Here is an 18046-nt window from a genome sequence, read left to right on the forward strand (position 1 = left end):
ATGTATAGGCCTAACACTGTTATTGTATGTAGTAGCCTAGCCTATAATAAGTAATATGAACACTGCGGGAAAGAAATATTCATCTCACTCACAAAGGTTCACATACACTTCATTGCTGTAGTAACAATGCACAAAGATATTTTGATTAAAAAAAATATGGGATTATTTACAAACATACTTCTCACAGCGTGCGTTCTCACATGCTGATAATTCTGGTTTAATTTATAAGCAGACCTAAATCTTCCCACAAATGACCAATCAACTTTTTATATAAGTAGTGTAGAAACACAGAAATTGACCTAACTAAAATCTAAAGTAATTAGTCTCTAATTGGTCTCTTAATTAATTTATTAATTTAAATAATTCCCATTGAACAGTTAGCCTACATTTGAAAACGAAATGTTCATTGATAAGTAGTACATAAAACATGAAAATAATTATAGGTTATATTAATATAATATTATAAATAATATTGTTTTACCTTTATTTCTGTTCTTCATCACACTAAGTTAAATTAGCGTGTTTTTGAATACATTTAGAAATATAGGAGACGAATTAAAAAGTCAATTCTTAATTAAAAATCACAGATTCTATATATAAAAAATAAGGACATGTCGACAACCTGTAAAAGTAATTTATTATGGCCACATTACTTTAAATAATCTAAGAACTCTTTACATCTTGAGGGACTACTTCTCAAAAAGGCACTAGTTTCTTTCGTCGGAATATTACTTATTGCATCAAGTTCAGTGCCTTTGTTGACGCTAGAGAGATTTCGACTCAGCATGTCACAGCTTTTATGATTGGCCAGCTGAGACCCGCAATCCGCTCGTGACTGTAACAGAGTCTCTGATTGGTTACGTTAGACCTGCAATGCGTCAAGCCATTGCGCTCTGTGTGTCCCGGATCACGCAGCACTGGAACCGGCGGGCCAACAAACCCTTCGGTTAGACAAGACAGGGCTGATTCAGTTTCTCTCCCGGGATCAGATCTCATATTATATACTCTCCGTGAGCCTTCTTTACTTCAAGAAAGTTAAGGTTTAATTGAGTTTTCCAAGAAAGCTGTGTTAAACACAGACTGGTGTCCTCTTTGTATAAAAACCGATTTGGACAATAAATAACACTTCAAACTGGATGAAATTAAGGTTGCGACAACGGAAATAAATACATACATGCATCTATCCGTTATGATAAGAATGAAAGAATAACACTTATTAGGAGGACCAAACATTTGCTAACTAAATGCAAAAACTGTTACTATAATAAACAAACTTCTGTCCTTATATTTAACGGTAAAACAAAAGTGCATAAAATTTCCCAATCGCCATGGAAAATATTTCCCCCCAAAATCCATTATCAGAAATCTTAAAGGGACCCGATTTTTTTTTTCTCTTTCGAACCCGATTCATAATTTAGATGAATGTGATGAATGATATTAAGATTATTGGATTTGGGTGATTTTAACTGACAAGGAGGAGTTTACTTTAATAGCAGAAATGTTACAAATTAATCAAACTGGAAATATGTTTACGACTTAATATGACTTGAAATGTGAAATATGACATATATTGTGTGACATTTTTACCAACACGCGAAGAAATAGAGTTGGCGTTTATGGATAGCATTTTATTAAAACATGCAAAAAATATTAACTTTAGTATTGTTTGCAAATTGAATCATTGTAATATATATATCATTTTTATATATATCATTTTTATTTTTTGCTCTAAATGAGCTGAATCAAGGCTGCAAGTATGTTGTAATAATGTCATGACATCAAATAATTGCTGAATAATTTGTATTGTTCGAAAGAACCGATTCGCATAAATGAGTCGGACTTGTCGCAGACGGATGACGCAATCGGCGCGCATCTGTTTTGAACTGAGAGAAGCAACATGGCTCTGTTTCCGTCCTTCGCTGGACTGTCAGCCATTAACAGCTCTGCTGAGGATAGAGGTAAGCTCTCTGACCTGCTTCAAGTCTTCATACAATATTAGGTCAGGTGCACTTGATGGTGCATTATTGAAAGATAACCTGTAAACGAAACAACATTTGTGCTGATTATTCTACAACTGCTGCTTGATATACTATAACAGTATGCAACTGCATTGCAATTGATCAACAGTAATAATATTTAGTAGCCTTTATATTAGATTTTAAGTATAGAATCATCTGTAGTAGTATTATTACCTCTAGATCAGTGATTTGTGGTGAATCTTTTGGAATATACTGCATTGAACTGAATCCTTTATGAAGCATCTTTACTCCTCAGTACGGTGTCACTTAGATTATTATTTCAAGCATAAAAACATGCATCATTTTAAGAATAAAACTGTCTAGTGTTTAATATTAGCAGTTAATAAGTAAACTAAGTTTTTACTTTTTCTGAAAACAATTTTGCCTGTGCAAAAGAGCCTTCATGTCTCAGTGATATCCGTGTGCCCGGATTTGGCCAGGCAGCCAGGGTACATTATACCAATGTAAGTGTATGGGATATTTCACGTTTTATTGATTTCCAGGCAAAAACACACCTGTTATCAAGAAGTCACATGATTAATGTGTCATTCATATCCATACACAAACATTCTGGACAAGTTAACTTACACGGCAAAGTTTAATGCATAGGGTTTGTTTAAAGTGAGCAATAGATTGAGTGATGTTTACAAGCAAGCACCGCTAGATATAGCACATATTCTGCACAAACAAATGATCTTGTATGCTAAAAACTGGCTATAGTTCAACACAATGTAATCAGTCAGCCATTCCGTATGAGTGGTTCCTTTGAGCAGTTAGCTAGATGAAGATGCACATCCCAACTAATCAATATCAAATTATTGGGAAAGGACCGTTCTCACATTGAGTACAGTAGAAAAGAACAAACTGCTCTTGCATGCAGATCACCTTTGCTGCCGTGGAGGATTTGTGCAGAATATCGTCCAGGTCAGCAATGCATCTGGCTCTTTCCCAGGTTGTCCACAGAGTAACAGATAGCATCTTGCTTCTCTCCTTCTCTCTGCTTAAGGGAATCAACTCTCTTTAACTGACAGTTTTTGTGTGTGTGTGAATCACATCAGATGCACTCCTCTTGAGGTTTCGCTTCATTTGGACAGGCTGTCTGTCACGATTGACTGATTTGTTCAGTTCTTAAGAGGTCGGCAGAACTAATTTGGTTTGACTTGTTTCTTTTCTCAGCTCCAGCAGATCTGGAATGGCTGAGTAATCAGAGCTTCAACAGAGAAGATGCTTTGAAGACTCACCAGCGTGCCACAGACAGAGTGCAAGCAGAGGAACTAGCAGACACAAGGTCATCTGATCCTTGCGCAGTGCAGTTATTGACTCAATAAATTCACTTTATCACCTGTGTGGAACTTAATGTGTGATTTAAAGAACCCTCATAATAGATTACAAAAGGGGATATGTCAGTTTATTTGATTTCAAAGTAAATCTTGTTCAAATAAAATATGCATTCAACAAAAATACAATTTTAATTTAACTTCAACTAAAGCTGAAGCTTAGCTAAATATTTCATTGTCCTTCCCACATTAAAATGTCATGCACAAGTATATTAATCTGTACATATATAATGTTTCTTTTAATTGCTATTTAAGCTTCATAACCATGTAGTATGTACAGTAATATAGTACTATATGCCTGTTATAGACCAGGCTTGAAATGTACACATACACACAACTTTCTTGTTAAAAATGTCTGTTTATCAGAGAGGATAACTTTCTCTTTTTTATGTCTATTCAGTGAGCAGAAGCGGAAAGAGAGAGAAGATAGCCATGGCAGATCGAAGAAGAGAAAGAAAAAGAAGAAGAAAAAACACAAGAAGAGGAGCAGAGATAATTCTGAGAGCAGTGGTTCTGAATCCGACACCATTTACCCCAGCGACCTGCTAAAAAAGGACAATGCTGACAGGTGTGTTCATAGAAAAATCCTGAGCAAAATTCTGTCATGTACTCACCTTACTTTCTTACATTAAACATTAAAGTAGACGTTTAGCAGAACGAATATGCAGCTCTTTTCTAGACTACAGAAGCAGGGTGTGTGTCTTTTTGTGCAAAATATTAGTGAATTCCCTCAAAGGTTGTTCAGTTTGCATTGTTTTAGAACTTTGCAATATACAAAACTTCAACCACATTTCTAGACAGTCTATTCAAGACACTTTTAACCCTGAATTTGTAATTATTTGTGTGTGTGTGTGTGTTTTTAATGTCCTTGTCTTTCATCCTCTTGGCTGCAGAGAGGAAGCTCAGGTTCGGGTGAGCGAGACCTTTATGTGGCTGGATGACCTCCAGACCCCCACTGACTCCCCCTTCTGTATCGACAGGAGAGCTGACCGTGCCAACTGGGAATACAAATCCCTTTATAGAGGAGACATAGCCAGGTAACCTTACTCACCATCTCTGTGTGTCTGTCTGTCTGTCTGACACATAGATGCTCTCCTCTTTCATTCTTTCTGTTTGGCAGCAGCAGCAGGTGCCAAACTCTCCATAATCCAGGGAAGCACTATAAAAAGAATGCACTATAATTATGGATTATTCTTTTTTTTCTCTGCAATTTTCTGCAATGAATTCACCAATTAACAAACGTTAAACAAAAATGAAACTTTGTTCTGTAGATCATTTCTGTCTACATTTTTTAAATGTGATATTTGCAAGAAAAAAATATCTACATGTGGACAAGAAACTTTTCTTGTATACGCGCAAGTTTCTTGCGTGCATGGCATGCAAAAGGGTTCTTCCTGCGAATATCTGCTAAATTGAATTGTGTATTTTTTTGTAAAGTTATTTTGTAATTAAGATCAAAGTTTGAGTACATGGAGTGTGTTTACATTCACATCTTACACCAATTATGCTTAATAACTTGCTATGTGTGAGGTTATGTAAACACCTTTAACAGTTTTTTTTAATGGCTTGAGTAAAACCTAGATTTTTTTACATTTTACATTTATTCATTTAGTTGACTCTTTTATCAAAAGCGATTTACAATTAAGGAATTCAACAAGTGATTCATCTTAAAGAGGCAATAAACATATGCCCCTGGTTTCACAGACAAGGCTTAAGCTAGTCCCAGACTAAAATGTTTGAGTTGTTTTAACTGAAAGTAACTTGCACTGGCATATCTTAAAGGGAACCTATTAAGCAAAATTTACTTTTATAAAGTTTGAACACCGATGTGTGTGAGAACAACCAGCCTATAATGGTAAAAAAAATCCACTCACTAATTTTTTTTATAATTCCCATAATGTCTGGGGCAAAGAGGCATTACAAGAGTATGTTTTGGGATGTACCAATGCTTACATAAGAGTCTCCTTAGACCCGCCATCTGAATCACTGAGGACATTGTGGTTCAATTTCATTTTCGAATGAAATGTCCTGAAGAAAATCGGTAAAGTCTTATACATTTGTGCCAATCATTTTGTGCCGGACTGCTTCACAAACGAGGGTCTTTTCAACGCTGGTTTTAAAAAAAAATTATTCTGAAAGATGAGTCAATGCCAACTCTTCATGTGCAAGCTCTGGTTTGAACATATAAGGCTGAACACTGCTACTGACAGTTTCTGACATTTTCAGTGCATGAGATTGTCCTGTTTTATTGTTGCCGGTATGCCGGAGCAAGAGCTCTTGAAGCCCCGCCCTCTTCTTGAAAGGGTGCTGGGAGCACTAACTCATTTGCATTTAACACATAAACAGTTTTTGCTCACACCCTAAAAGTGGCAATTTTAACATATAAAAGCTATATATTAAATGGCATTTAAGCTATAAAAAAAGATATGCGGGGACATCAGAGACTTATTTTTTATTTTGTAAAAAGGGGCAAAATATGTCACTGCCATTGTTTTGTCTCAAGATGCACATCAGTAATGTTTTTTGTCTAAGGCACGTTTATAAAAGCTATAACCTAATTGAACTAAGGCATAATACTGGCTTAATCTAAGCAAGTTAGATTAAGAAGTTAAATGCCATTTTCTTGCGAGCTATTTTTTTTATAGGTTTTGATAGCTATCAATGTAAATGCACTCACTGCAGCTGTAGTTAAAGTTCGGCGCCCCGCTCTTCGTAAGTGTCATTCTGGATATTATTTACTCCAGTGTTCTGGCACTGCTGGCTTTAGTGCAGGGTTTATTAGCTGCTCAGAGGCAACAAATCTCACGCCTGGCAGTTCTCCAGCTTCTATCAGCTTTAATCTGGTGTCAAAGCTGCCATCTGTAACTTAAGAGACTACAATCAATACTCACATTCTCTCTCACCGCCCCTCTCTCCCGACACCCCCCTCTCATACAGATACCCCCATACGCACTGCTCTAAAGCTGATCGGTATCATGCACAAAGAGATGTTTTACCGAGGTGCACCCCAGCACTCTTTTCTTGAGAAGGTCAAGTGCTGCTTCGAAGAGGATATCCCTCGTCTTCGATCTCTTTCCTTCACATTCTCAAGTTATCTTATACTCCCTCAGTCACCTGCCAACTCCTGTTTTTACTTTGTCCTTCATCTGTCAGCAGGCCCAGATGGAATCTAGATCTTTCTTCATGTATTCAGCACTGATTTTGGGGGGAGAGCGTAGAGGTTCTCCTCTAATTTAATTCAAACTTGTCACTTTTTCATGTCGCTTTTCTTGTGTTAACTTCTGCTTTTCAGGTATAAGAGGAAGGGAGACTCATGCCTAGGTTTGGACTTTAGGATGCAGGATGTAAACTGGGCCGACAGAGGCCCAGAAAAGAAGCGGGTGGTCAAGAAACCTGAGCGCTATTTCTGTCCTTCCACCCTTCAGCGGCTCCGGTCAGATAGTCTGCCGGCTTTGCCCAGACTCTCTGAGGGCAGTGCCGCCACCTCTGATTCCTACATCAAGCTCCCAGCCTGCACTGAAGAGCAGGGCTCTTCCACCCAGGCACCTGTATCATGGGTCAATCCGCTCGGCATCTATGACCCTGGAACCTCTCTGTGGTTGGAGGGCAAGGGTCAACCGGAGGGCAAGGGTCAACCAGAGGTCAAGGGAGATCAGCAGGGCGTTAAGGTTCAAGGAAGCAGCAGCACCCTTCTGAGCGCACGGGTGGAGGAGTTTAACAGGAAGCTACGGGAGAATCCTACAGACATCCAGATGTGGCTGGACTTCGTACACTTCCAGGTAGGCCTCCAGAGATGAAATGGACCACTTTAATAGTTTCCTTTATACCTATCTTACAAGTCTCTCTTTTTGTCTCTGATCAGGATGAGCTGGCCTTCGGTTCTGGGTCTTTCTCCGCTGACAGTGACGGCGACTGTGACATGAGAAAGATGTCTCTTCGTGCTGTGCTGGAGAAGAAGCTGTCCATAGTGGACAGGGCGGTAGAAAGTAACCCTGCCAACGTGGACCTGAAACTGGAGAAACTCTGCTTGTGCAAGGAACTATGGGAGCCTGCCGTCCTGCAGAAAGAGTGGAAGAAACTAGTGTTTGTCCATCCAAACAGTGCCCCTTTATGGAGGAAGTACCTCCTCTTCACACAGAGTTATTTCAGCACTTTCTCAGTGTCAAAGGTCAACGGCGTATTCGGAAAATGTCTGAGCACGCTCAGTGCAGTCCAGGATGGCAGTATGATGTCTCACCCTCCACTTCCAGGCACACAGGAAGGCCTCTTGGGTACAGTGATATTTTTTACTTGTCAATTGTAGATACTTGCCAAATGCATTATTTTTGGACTGTCCAGATTTTCCACCACGGTCTTCCTAATGTCTCCTTAGTGTCCTCAGATCATTTTTGCATTGTCATAGTTTGGGTTTTATTTCTTTTTGCATCCGTGGTGTTGTTGTTTTTTCTCCCTCCCCTCATGTTGCTGTGACAGCAGTTGGGTGGAAACTGTAAACTTGTTTTGATTACATGCATAAATATTTGTAGAGTTAAGCAGCTCATGTACTGTGTGTGTGTGTGTGTGTGTGTGTGTGTGTGTGTGTGTGTGTGCGCATAAATATTTGTAAAGTTAAGCAGCTCATGTACAATTTGTGCAAGTGTACATTTTGTTGTGTGTGTGTGTGTGGCAGGGACTGGCGGGCAACAGTAAAAGGTGATGATGTTGTGTTTTTGATGTGGATTGACATGTTGTTTGTCAGCTAGTTTAGAGGGTGTATTGTGCTGGGTCTGTTTAGAGAGAGACAGACAGTGAGTCATAACACAAACATCACTGTCCTGGGTTTCCCCGCACTGGGATTCGCCGAAATGAACAGCCATTAAAATCAATGTGTGTGTGTGTGTGTGTGTGTGTGTGTGTGTGTGTGTGTGTGTGTGTGTGTGTGTGTGTGTGTGTGTGTGTGTGTGTGTGTGTGTGTGTGTGTGTGTGTGTGTGTGTGTGTGTGTGTGTGTGTGTGTGTGTGTGTGTGTGTGTGTGGATGATCAGATTTTGAGCCAGACCCCTTGCTGTTCTGTGCTCTCTATCACTGGATTCTCAATTAGCCTAATTAAACAATTACCTCGATAGGTCGGGTCAATGTGCAGCCTTTATCTGGATCAGCACTCCCAGGGCCCACGTTTGCTGAGCTGAAATTTACACTCATAATATGCAATTAATTTTACACCGATTGAACCTGACTGATTATGAGGTCTAATGTCTATAGTGCAATACAGATAAAGGTCTGACATTGTTATTGTAATGTGAGGGGCCAATGTTGAATACTAAGAACACATCTGAGGTTCTGAAATTAGAAATCCTTTCTAAGTTTCTTGGTTAAAAAAAAAAAAAAAATCATACAGGTTTGGAACAGCATTAGGGTGAGTGAAAGATTATGTTTGGGTAAATTATTCCTCTAAGGCAACAGCTCTGTGACTTTGTGCTTCCCTCTTGTGTTCAGAAGTGGCAGTGCAGTATTAAGTATTTCGGTGTTGTTATTTCAGGTATATATTTAATATCCATGATCAGAATTCAAGTGAAACAAAGTATTCTCTCTTTTCTGGCAGATATCTTCCTACAGCAGTGCCATTTCCTGCGGCAAGCAGGTCACACAGAGAAAGCTGTGTGTCTCTTCCAAGCCCTGCTGGACTTCACTTTCTTCAAGCCAGACAGTGTGAAAGATCTGCCCACTAGACAGCAGGTATACAAACAAATACAAAAGCATTAAAACCCTGTTGTAAAAGTTGCGTCCTTTAATTAATTTCCTTTGAAGCACTGTCGCTACAGCCATACAACTTAAGATGAACGTCTTTGACATTTTGTTTCATTCGATTGCGCTCTGTCTCATTGTTTATGAATGCATCTTATGTCAGCACCCCCTAAGAAACGTGTCCTGTTGGGGTCAGGTTGAGCCCGAAACCAATGGAATTATACTGGTCTTCCTTAAAACAGAATAGTCAAGTAATTTTTCAGGCAACCCACCAACTCAAAATATGTAACCGCTTTTACTGTGCAGTGAAACTGTAACTCTGTAGTCCATTTAAGATAAACAAAATAAAAATATTTAATAATTTAAAAGTATATACAACAGAGACATAACTATATATACTGTATTGTACAGGAAGAGGTGTTAATGTGAAACTGTGGTTGTTCTGGCCTCTTCGTTTCGGTCACAGGATTTGCTGAAGAGGCATATTCACATGCACTGTTGCTTTTTAAAACAAACTTTTTCTTTAACAGCAGAAATATCTTTCCTGTCTACAGCCACATACACATTCTGCTGAGCAAGACCTAAAGAGTCCTAGAAAGTCCGATCGCGCCCTGTCCAAGACACTTTCAACATGAACTTGATAGGCTCAGAAGCTGATTGTTGGTGATTTATTAAAAACCTGATATGCATTTCAGTCTGTGATTGATTGCTCAAATTATACCCACCTCACATTCTTACTCATGGTAAATAACCGTGAACCTTTTGTTTCTTTGCATTTCTTATCCTTAAATTTTAGGAGATATCAATTAGTGACATGCACATCACTGTTGCATTAATCATCCTGTCATCCAGCGATTGGCTTACCACTCCTGGTGTCTTTCTCTGATTGGCTGAGCAAGTTCTTGGTGCTGGTTGAGTTTGGTACTGCAGTATGAGGTAGTTTTGGCACTTAAGCCTGGTTTCACAGACAGCTTAGATTAAGTCAGTATTAGGCCTTAGTTTAATTAGGACATTTAAGTAGCTTTTATAAACATGCCTTTAAAAATACGTTACTGGTGTGCATCTTGAGACAAAACAATGGCACTGACATATTTTAAGATATGTCAGTTTAAGTTGCTTTCAGTTAAAACAGCTCAAACATTCATTTTAGTCTGGGACTAGCTTAAAGGGTTAGTTCACCCTAAAATGAGAATTCTGTCATTAATTGCACATCCTCATGTCATTCCAAACCCGTAAGAACTTTGTTCATCTTTGGAACACAAATTAAGATATTTTTGATGAAATTTCTGAACCACCCATAGGCAGCAATATCTTAATATCCGAAGATGAACAAAGGTCTTACGGGTTTGGAATGATATGAGGGTGAGTAATTAATGACACATTTCATTTTTGGGTGAACTAACCCTTTAAGCCATGTCTGTGAAACCAGGGGATAGTGTGATAACTGCAAATTAAATGAGACTTGTGTACACACTTAACGACACCTTTATGTGAATGAGAGTCGTACTGTTAGTGATTCTACAAATGGATTGCTCAGTGAAAACCAGGAAATAACAGTATTTTAAAACCCAAGACTGAAAAAGGCATGAACCCTATTATGGCAAATTTAGATTTTCTATATATGCTTAGCTCTAAATATTTCATAATGAAAGAGTATAAATTTTATAAAAACAGTTTAAAAAAAAAATCATGAATGAATGGAAAATTCATGAAAATCTATTGGTCTAAATGTGTGGGAAATTGGATGGATTGTTAGCTTTTATTTGTTTTTCTACTTGTGTTTTTTAGGACATTTATAATCTTTTCTATTTCTTTGTGTGTCCAGGTGGAATTTTTTGAGCCATTTTGGGACAGTGGAGAGCCCAGGATAGGGGAGCGGGGGGCACGGGGATGGAATGCTTGGATGCTTCAGCAGGAGAGAGGAGGATGGGTGATTCCACCTGAGCCAGGTGTTCTAACCAAACACAGTACACACACACACACACACACACACACACAGACACAGATGGAGATAATTGCCAGTGTACTATATAATGTAGCTGCTGGTTCAGCATCTGGTTCAAAGGCATTTTTAAGTTTGGTATTTCTGACTACACGGACAGCAATGGCGAATGCTTGTCATATCATGGGATAAAGATAAAAACATAAGTAGTTGTCAACACAAGTTTTTTTCAGAACTGATGCACAATTACTAGACAAAGTGTTTTTATCGATTCTGAGAGCTAACATTACAGTGAACTATATGGCCTGCAGATGATGAAGATGAAGAAGAGCAGGAGGACTCAGAGATCAAAGACAAGACCAGGCCTAAATGGAAGATCTGGTTAGATGTAGAGACGTCCCGTGAGGCAAACAACTGGTTGCCATGGAGACCAGATAAAACCAAGGGCCAATCAGAAGAGGACTGCGAGGACCCCGACAGGCAGGTGCGACTTTTGTTGACAACCTGATGAGTTATCCCATATTAAATCTGCTGATGTTTTTGCATTTTTGTTGAGGGAAATTTCTGCAAAATGGATTTTATATGCTCAACAACACTATTTTTTTTGTGTAATGCAGTTAATATTAGCCAAAATATTTGCAAGATGTTATGAATGTTCTAATTGTGCATAAACTCTCTCTGTCCATGCAGGTATTGTTTGATGATATCGGCCCATCTTTGATTCGTGTGGACAGGCCAGATCTCCAGCTGCAGGTGATCCTATCATTCCTGCAGTTCCTAGGTCTGCCTGGACCTTCAGGAAGGTTTTCTACAACCTCTTCCTCAAACATTCTACTGGACGATCTCGCCTTCCTTGAAGAGGGCCCAGACCAGGAGCGACCTCTGACCTCTTATGACCTCCCAATGGCTGGGATCTGTGCAGTGGGTCACATGACATTTCTGAGTGACGGCAGGAGGCAGGCAGGGCTGTGTAAGGCAGGAGAGGAGTTTCTCCAGAACGTTCTACAGCAAACTCTCCCGCTCGTTTCTGCACGGGATCAAGCTGCTATTACTCTCTGCTGGCTGCAGTACGAGAAACTCAAGGTCTGTGTGTGTGAGAAAGAAAAAAATGATAAACCATAATTTCTGCATTCATAGATATTTCTCATTATACAATCTCAGAAAGAATTGACAGTCATATTACATGCAAAATCAATAAAAAAACTCAATACATTTGAACATTATTTTCATAATAATTATTATCATTATTATATTTTATCATAATTATAAAAAAATCATGACAATTAAAAAAACCTATAATATATGTTATCATAATCATGTGATTCATTTGAATTATATGAATCTAAATTAGTTCTGTCAATTGATTTTTAAAAAAACGAATTAATCACACATTTTCAGGATTTTCAGTAATTAATCGCGATTAATCACACCTAACATTAACGTTTTTAATATATTGTAATAGTTTCACATTGACTCTCCAAAATGATGTAGAAACAACATAAAGACAGTATATTTTAAATATTTGTTTAATGGCATCTTTTTACTAAGCACTGTGAATGAAGGCCAGTATCACTGATGTCTCTATTAATTAAAGCCATTAATTATTGCCATTCAACATTACAGTATAATTGAAAGCAAACAATTGTAACATTTAATAGGCTTTAAAAATATAATTATGTATACTTTTAATTTATGTGAACTTAAAAAAATCTTCAGATAAACCCAATTTGCCAATAAATGTCACTGTGCCTTTAATATATCAGGTATCAATGCTAAGGTTTTTTTTTTTTTTTACTGGCCCAGTCAGTCCTGTTCATATTATTACCTGACCTGCTAAAATGCACACAAAAGTTACAGGTTTATTAGGCTGCTTTCACTTTAAGACCTGAGGCAGATAGCGTTGGTTATCGAGAACCGGTTCCAAAATTCCCCAAACCGGAGATTCGATAAGACGTGCGCATTTTGATTCCTCTTATCGATTCCTTTGTGTACATTTTAATATGATGATATTTAACCGTGTTCTCTTCCACATCTTTTTGCTCTTGAACGGACAAATACACACAAATATATGTCAAAATATCCTCAAACACTGATGGTTATTTCTTAAGTGAACGTAAACAGTTGACAAAGAAAATGCATGTGTAACAGTATATTAGATCAATGCAGCTCTTAAAGTGACAGCAGCAAAATATTCCTGCTGTAGTCTCTATAATAACATTAATCAAACAACAAAAGACGCTCGCTATTCCTGACTGACAAACCAAAGACAAAAGTTCTGTGCGTTAGTATTCTTTAGCCATTTTTGTTCATGGTATTCAGCTACAATGAAATGTTTTGCAATAAGACTTCTAAGATCTAAGTTTTTGTTTTTTACCTTACTGGAATCAAAATTAGGAATCGATAAGCGGAATCAGAATCGTTAAAATTCAAATGATACCCAACCCTAGGCACAGATGATGTGGATCTGACACGCATCCCATTTTCTCACAACTCTTTAAATTAATTTAACACTTTGTAACTAATTTAAGACTGTGCTTACGAGGATATTCGACAAAACGGGAATTTTTACATAATTTTGTGTTTTTGTCCGTTCAAGCACGAAAGAGAACTCGATGCGGCACTGGCGCTCTGTCTGAAGCTGCATTTTGTACGTTCATTTCAGGTGTTTGTTCACAGAGAACCGCTTCACAGACAGCAAGCCAGTACAGATTTTTGCGTTTTATCATGTTTGAATGGTTTAATAGCACTTGGATGAATGATAGTGTGGTGGTCATAAAAACGGATGCTGCGTTAAATATTTTTAACACATTAAACTGAAAAAAAGTATCTCGTGCGTTAACACCAGGGTTCTAAATTAACACTGTTAATAAAAACTTACTAGCCAGTTTGGCCGGTGATGCATGAGGCATTACATGCAGGGATGTAGTGGAGGCTAAACGCACGTAAACGCCGTTTACGCACCTCCCAAAATTCGGAAATAGCGTTTACCCACCTCCTAAGTGTGTTTATCCACCTCTAAATTGCGTTTATCCACCTCTAAATTTCACGCTCTTCAAGTGCGTGATCGCCGATCGGTAGGCTACATGATTCGAGCATTTGGGCCGTTAACGACAGTGCAGAACATTGAGCAGAGAGCGCAGCGCGCCGACACACACACACACACGGAAGAGAACGGCGCGGAAAAGACACGCTCGTGAAGTACTAGCTGCGAGAGAACGAAACCTGATCGCCGAACACGGAGGCGAGACGGAACATTTTTGGTTTTATTTTTTTTATTTTTTGCAAAATTGTCTGTTAATGTCGGCAGCCATTACACTTGTGGAAACTACAGTGCAACTTATATTGTCTTTCTTCTGTTAATTACAGAAACTTTTTTCTAAGTTTTCTTTAGCCTAAAGTTTGCGAGAAACCATGGAAACGAATGGACACAGAAAACACAAGAAATAAGACAAACGGAGTTGGCTAGTAAAGTATTAAACGAAATGCGGCAGTGGTACTTGGGACAGACTTCTGGGGGCGAGAAGAGGAACGAGGCAGGGGATGAGGAGGGTATCGACAGAGAAACTAAGAAAAGAAAATGCCAAATGGCTGACGGGTCGTGAATGGCTAGTGTTTGATCACAATAATGTCATCATGTATTGTCAGGATTGCCACATGTAGCCTACTCAAAAAAAAAAAAAAAAAAAAAAAAATTTTGGCTAGTGGATATTCTGATTGGCTGGTAACTTTAGAAAGTTACCAGCCACATTGGCTGGTGATCAAAAAAGTTAATTTAGAACCCTGGTTAACACGTTAACTTTGACAGCCCTAATATAAATATATTAATAGTAATTTTACGGCTCTGACATTTTTTAACAATTATTGTGAAATTCATCGTAATTTGTACTTCTTTAATTCCATGTTTGCTGTAATCATTCTGTAACCTCCTTCATTGCTTTTCTGTTGTAGGTGCTGAGATGTTTACGCAGTGGAAATAAAAGGCAACTGAAGTCTCAGGGAAAGCGTAGTAAACGACTAGCGAAACGGCTGCTAAAACAGCCCGAAAACAGGGGAAGTCTGGCACTTTGGAGAGAGTATGCCTATCTAGAGTGGCTTCTGGGTAACCTGGAAGAGGCGCGCAACGTATTTGACACTGCTTTGGGCATGGGTGTATCTAGAGGTCTTAATGACCCTGTTCTCTGCAACCTCTGCTTTCTCTATGCCCAGTTAGAGGTAGAGCAGGCCTTAAGTGGTGGGACAGTCTCCACTTCCTCCAAAGCTGTCTACATTCTCACTAAATTAGCCGAGGGTGCTGCTTACACTCCTTTCTCTGGCCAGATCAACCCAGTGGCCATATTGAAGGCCAGGAAGGCCTATGAGCAGGCCCTGTTGAGCTTTTTACCTGAGCAGAGCACAGACAGCGATGCTGGAGCTCCAAAGAAACTCCGCAGGACATCCAGCCTGGTTGGATGCTTTGGGCTTTTTCAGTACTTGACAATGGGGATAGATGCAGCTGATGCTGTATACAGTCATGCCATCCAAAAACTGATTCCCACCAACTTGAATTCAGAAGTGACAGATGATTCTCTGAGGAGATGCAAGGTCTTTGCAGACTGGGAGTCTGTTGCTGTCCAGCATGCAGCACTGCTACGCCACCACACCAACACCAATGTGTTTCCTCTTTCCCGGCTAAGACTGGCACTTACAGATGCCATCTCCTTACTGCCCTCCAGCGCCTTGTTATGGCATCTCTACCTGCAAACAGAGAACCGCTTTCACAGCGCAGGCCGTGCCCGAAGGTTTTTCCACAGTGTGGCAAAGAAAACTGACAGTGTTGTGCCTTATCTATTCGCCATCACTGCAGAACAACGACTCAAACAGCTTCTGGACTCTGTGCAGAGGTGAGGAAAAAATGAGTTCTCGTGAGCTTTTCATTTTTGTTTTCTTGTCATTTCGTTTTAGGTTTTGTTTTCTTGTTTCATATTTAGTTTGGGTTTGGATTGGTTTTGATTTTGTTTGGTGTTGTGTTACATTGTTAGTGCGTGAACACAAACACTTAACACATCGTAGCTAATGTGTCAAAATGGATTTCAAAATGTGACACAAGTGTGTTGCATTCTGAGTGTTGCAGCAAGGGCCGCTTCAGCAGCCTTTTTTCATTTTTTCCTACAGTCAGTGATCTCATTCAGGTCACCCTACCGCCATTGTGGAGGAGCAGTTGGTAGAGATTCTCAATTAGTTAAAGTTAGTTAGCCAGCTACCTGATTAATAACAATCTGTGGCCGGTTGCATAAACTGCTTAGACTCGTTTTTTTTTTCTTCAAGTCTGGTCCTAACTTTTTTAAATCAGTTACTTAAAAAAGGTAGTTTGGTCTACTTCAACTTGAAAAAGTAAGACTGATTACCCCTTGACTAACTGCTTGTTGGTCAATCTAGCTCTTAAGAAACAGTCTTAACATAGTGGCTCAGATTATACCACTGGCCCCTGGTTTATTAGCACAAGCTGTTTTCTTTTTTTATCCAAAGGTCTCGTCATCCTGGAGAAGCTCTCCCCGGCCAGCCAGTGATTGGTCTTAGCAACCGTATCCGCTGTCTGTTTGAAACTGCTACAGCAACAGAACACGGGGCCCATTGTCCTCTGCTGTGGAGAATGTATCTGAACTTCATGGTAAAGTTGTAAACACGCTACAATTTAGAAATGTTTAGAAATACCCAGCAATAACCAGCTGATGCCCTGTGTGTTTTCTACAGGTATGTGATGGGACTGCAGAGAGTGGCAGTGGGATCTTCTACAAGGCTCTACAGGAAGTGCCCTGGGTAAAGGTGAGGTTCACTAGACTCACACAGAGGTGTTACTGTGACAATGTCTCCACACTTAACACGTTTATTTTCAGCCTTTCGATGTGTATGTTACAGTTTAAGTGCATGTGTGTGTGTATGTTTGCAGGGCTTGTACATGGACGCCGTGCAGCTGTTTCCTGAACGTGTGCAAGAGTTTTTAGATCTTATGACTGAGAAGGAGTTGCGTCTGAGAGTGCCCATGGAGGAGGTGGACATCTTGCTGGAGGAGTAGCCATCCAAACCCTTACCACAATACACTAGAAATCAGTAACCTCTGACCACCAACCAACAGAGACTTAATCTCTGAAAAAAATACAGATTTTATTTATTTTTATGCATTGTTAAATGTATTTTTCCATGATTTTGGGAATAAATGATTACATTTTAAATGACGTTTTCTGTCTTCTTTTAAATGGAATGTGTGTGTGGGAGTTTATCATGGTTTGTTTGTAGTGTGTTTCAGTTAGCGGAGTGACCTGGTTGGTTCTAGAATTAAAGTTTCAAGCCAGCTATAATCAGCAGACTGTTTTGGCCAGCAGAGGGCATCAATACCTTCTGTCTGTCCTATGTCCTGGATCTGACCCACAAATTTACAACCTCAGATTAGGATTATCTTGAAATACCAAGAGGTTGTTGCAGTGCTTTAAATTGATCTTTAGACTGCAACTTTCTTTTCATCTCCCCATGCTAGCTGCTGGAAGTGCTGGATTTGAACCTGAAATTTAAGATGTGCATTTAACTGATATAAATTGTTGGTGATAGGAAGAAACTTGGGTTTTATAATGATTATTGCATTACATTTTTCATCCAAAATGTCCAAACATTAAGCTTTTTTTTTTTTAAAGCTTTTGTCACTGTAATGTTTGGGTTTGCTATAAGTCTCAAGAGTATGAGATTGGAACTGATGTCATAACATCTTAAGTGTTACCCAGCAACACCTTGGGGGGTGGAAAAGTACACACGTTTCTTCACAGCTAATTCTTTTAATTTCACTGTGAAATGAGGAGCAGACTAAATGGCTCTGGAACTACATGGTACATAATCACTCTTACATATACAAAAGATCCAAAGAACCGTCACCTACAAGCTCTCTTCAAGCTTTTTGGACTTTGTTTTTGTCCCTTAACATGTGTACAATAAATGACAGAATCTGAGTAACTAATTTAATGTGAACTTTCATGATTAAAACACTGAACAACTTTGAAAT

The 18046-nt window shown here is 39.0% G+C and overlaps 1 protein-coding gene across 1 annotated transcript; it reads left to right on the forward strand.

Moving 5' to 3' along the window:
• Positions 1 to 904: 904 nt before the first annotated feature.
• On the forward strand, positions 905 to 17226 carry nrde2 (NRDE-2, necessary for RNA interference, domain containing). Its single transcript, XM_079852926.1, has 14 exons — positions 905 to 1958; positions 3195 to 3306; positions 3756 to 3923; positions 4249 to 4392; positions 6648 to 7134; positions 7218 to 7626; positions 8935 to 9068; positions 10903 to 11026; positions 11331 to 11503; positions 11710 to 12102; positions 14968 to 15899; positions 16525 to 16666; positions 16750 to 16821; positions 16946 to 17226. Exons 1-14 carry the CDS (start codon positions 1898 to 1900, stop codon positions 17069 to 17071), a joined length of 3477 nt encoding a protein of 1158 aa, XP_079709052.1. The 5' UTR covers positions 905 to 1897; the 3' UTR covers positions 17072 to 17226.
• The last annotated feature ends 820 nt before the right edge of the window (positions 17227 to 18046 follow it).

This window comes from Squalius cephalus (assembly GCF_949319135.1).
Source record: "Squalius cephalus genome assembly, chromosome: 20".
NCBI lineage: Eukaryota > Metazoa > Chordata > Actinopteri > Cypriniformes > Leuciscidae > Squalius > Squalius cephalus.

Bases quoted from the DNA above. Each gene is read 5' to 3' on its own strand.
- nrde2 (XM_079852926.1), top strand. From the start codon at position 1,898: ATGGCTCTGTTTCCGTCCTTCGCTGGACTGTCAGCCATTAACAGCTCT. The intron at 1,959-3,194 runs GTAAGCTCTCTG...TTCTTTTCTCAG, and splicing joins CAGCTCTGCTGAGGATAGAG to CTCCAGCAGATCTGGAATGG. The intron at 4,393-6,647 runs GTAACCTTACTC...TCTGCTTTTCAG, and splicing joins TATAGAGGAGACATAGCCAG to GTATAAGAGGAAGGGAGACT.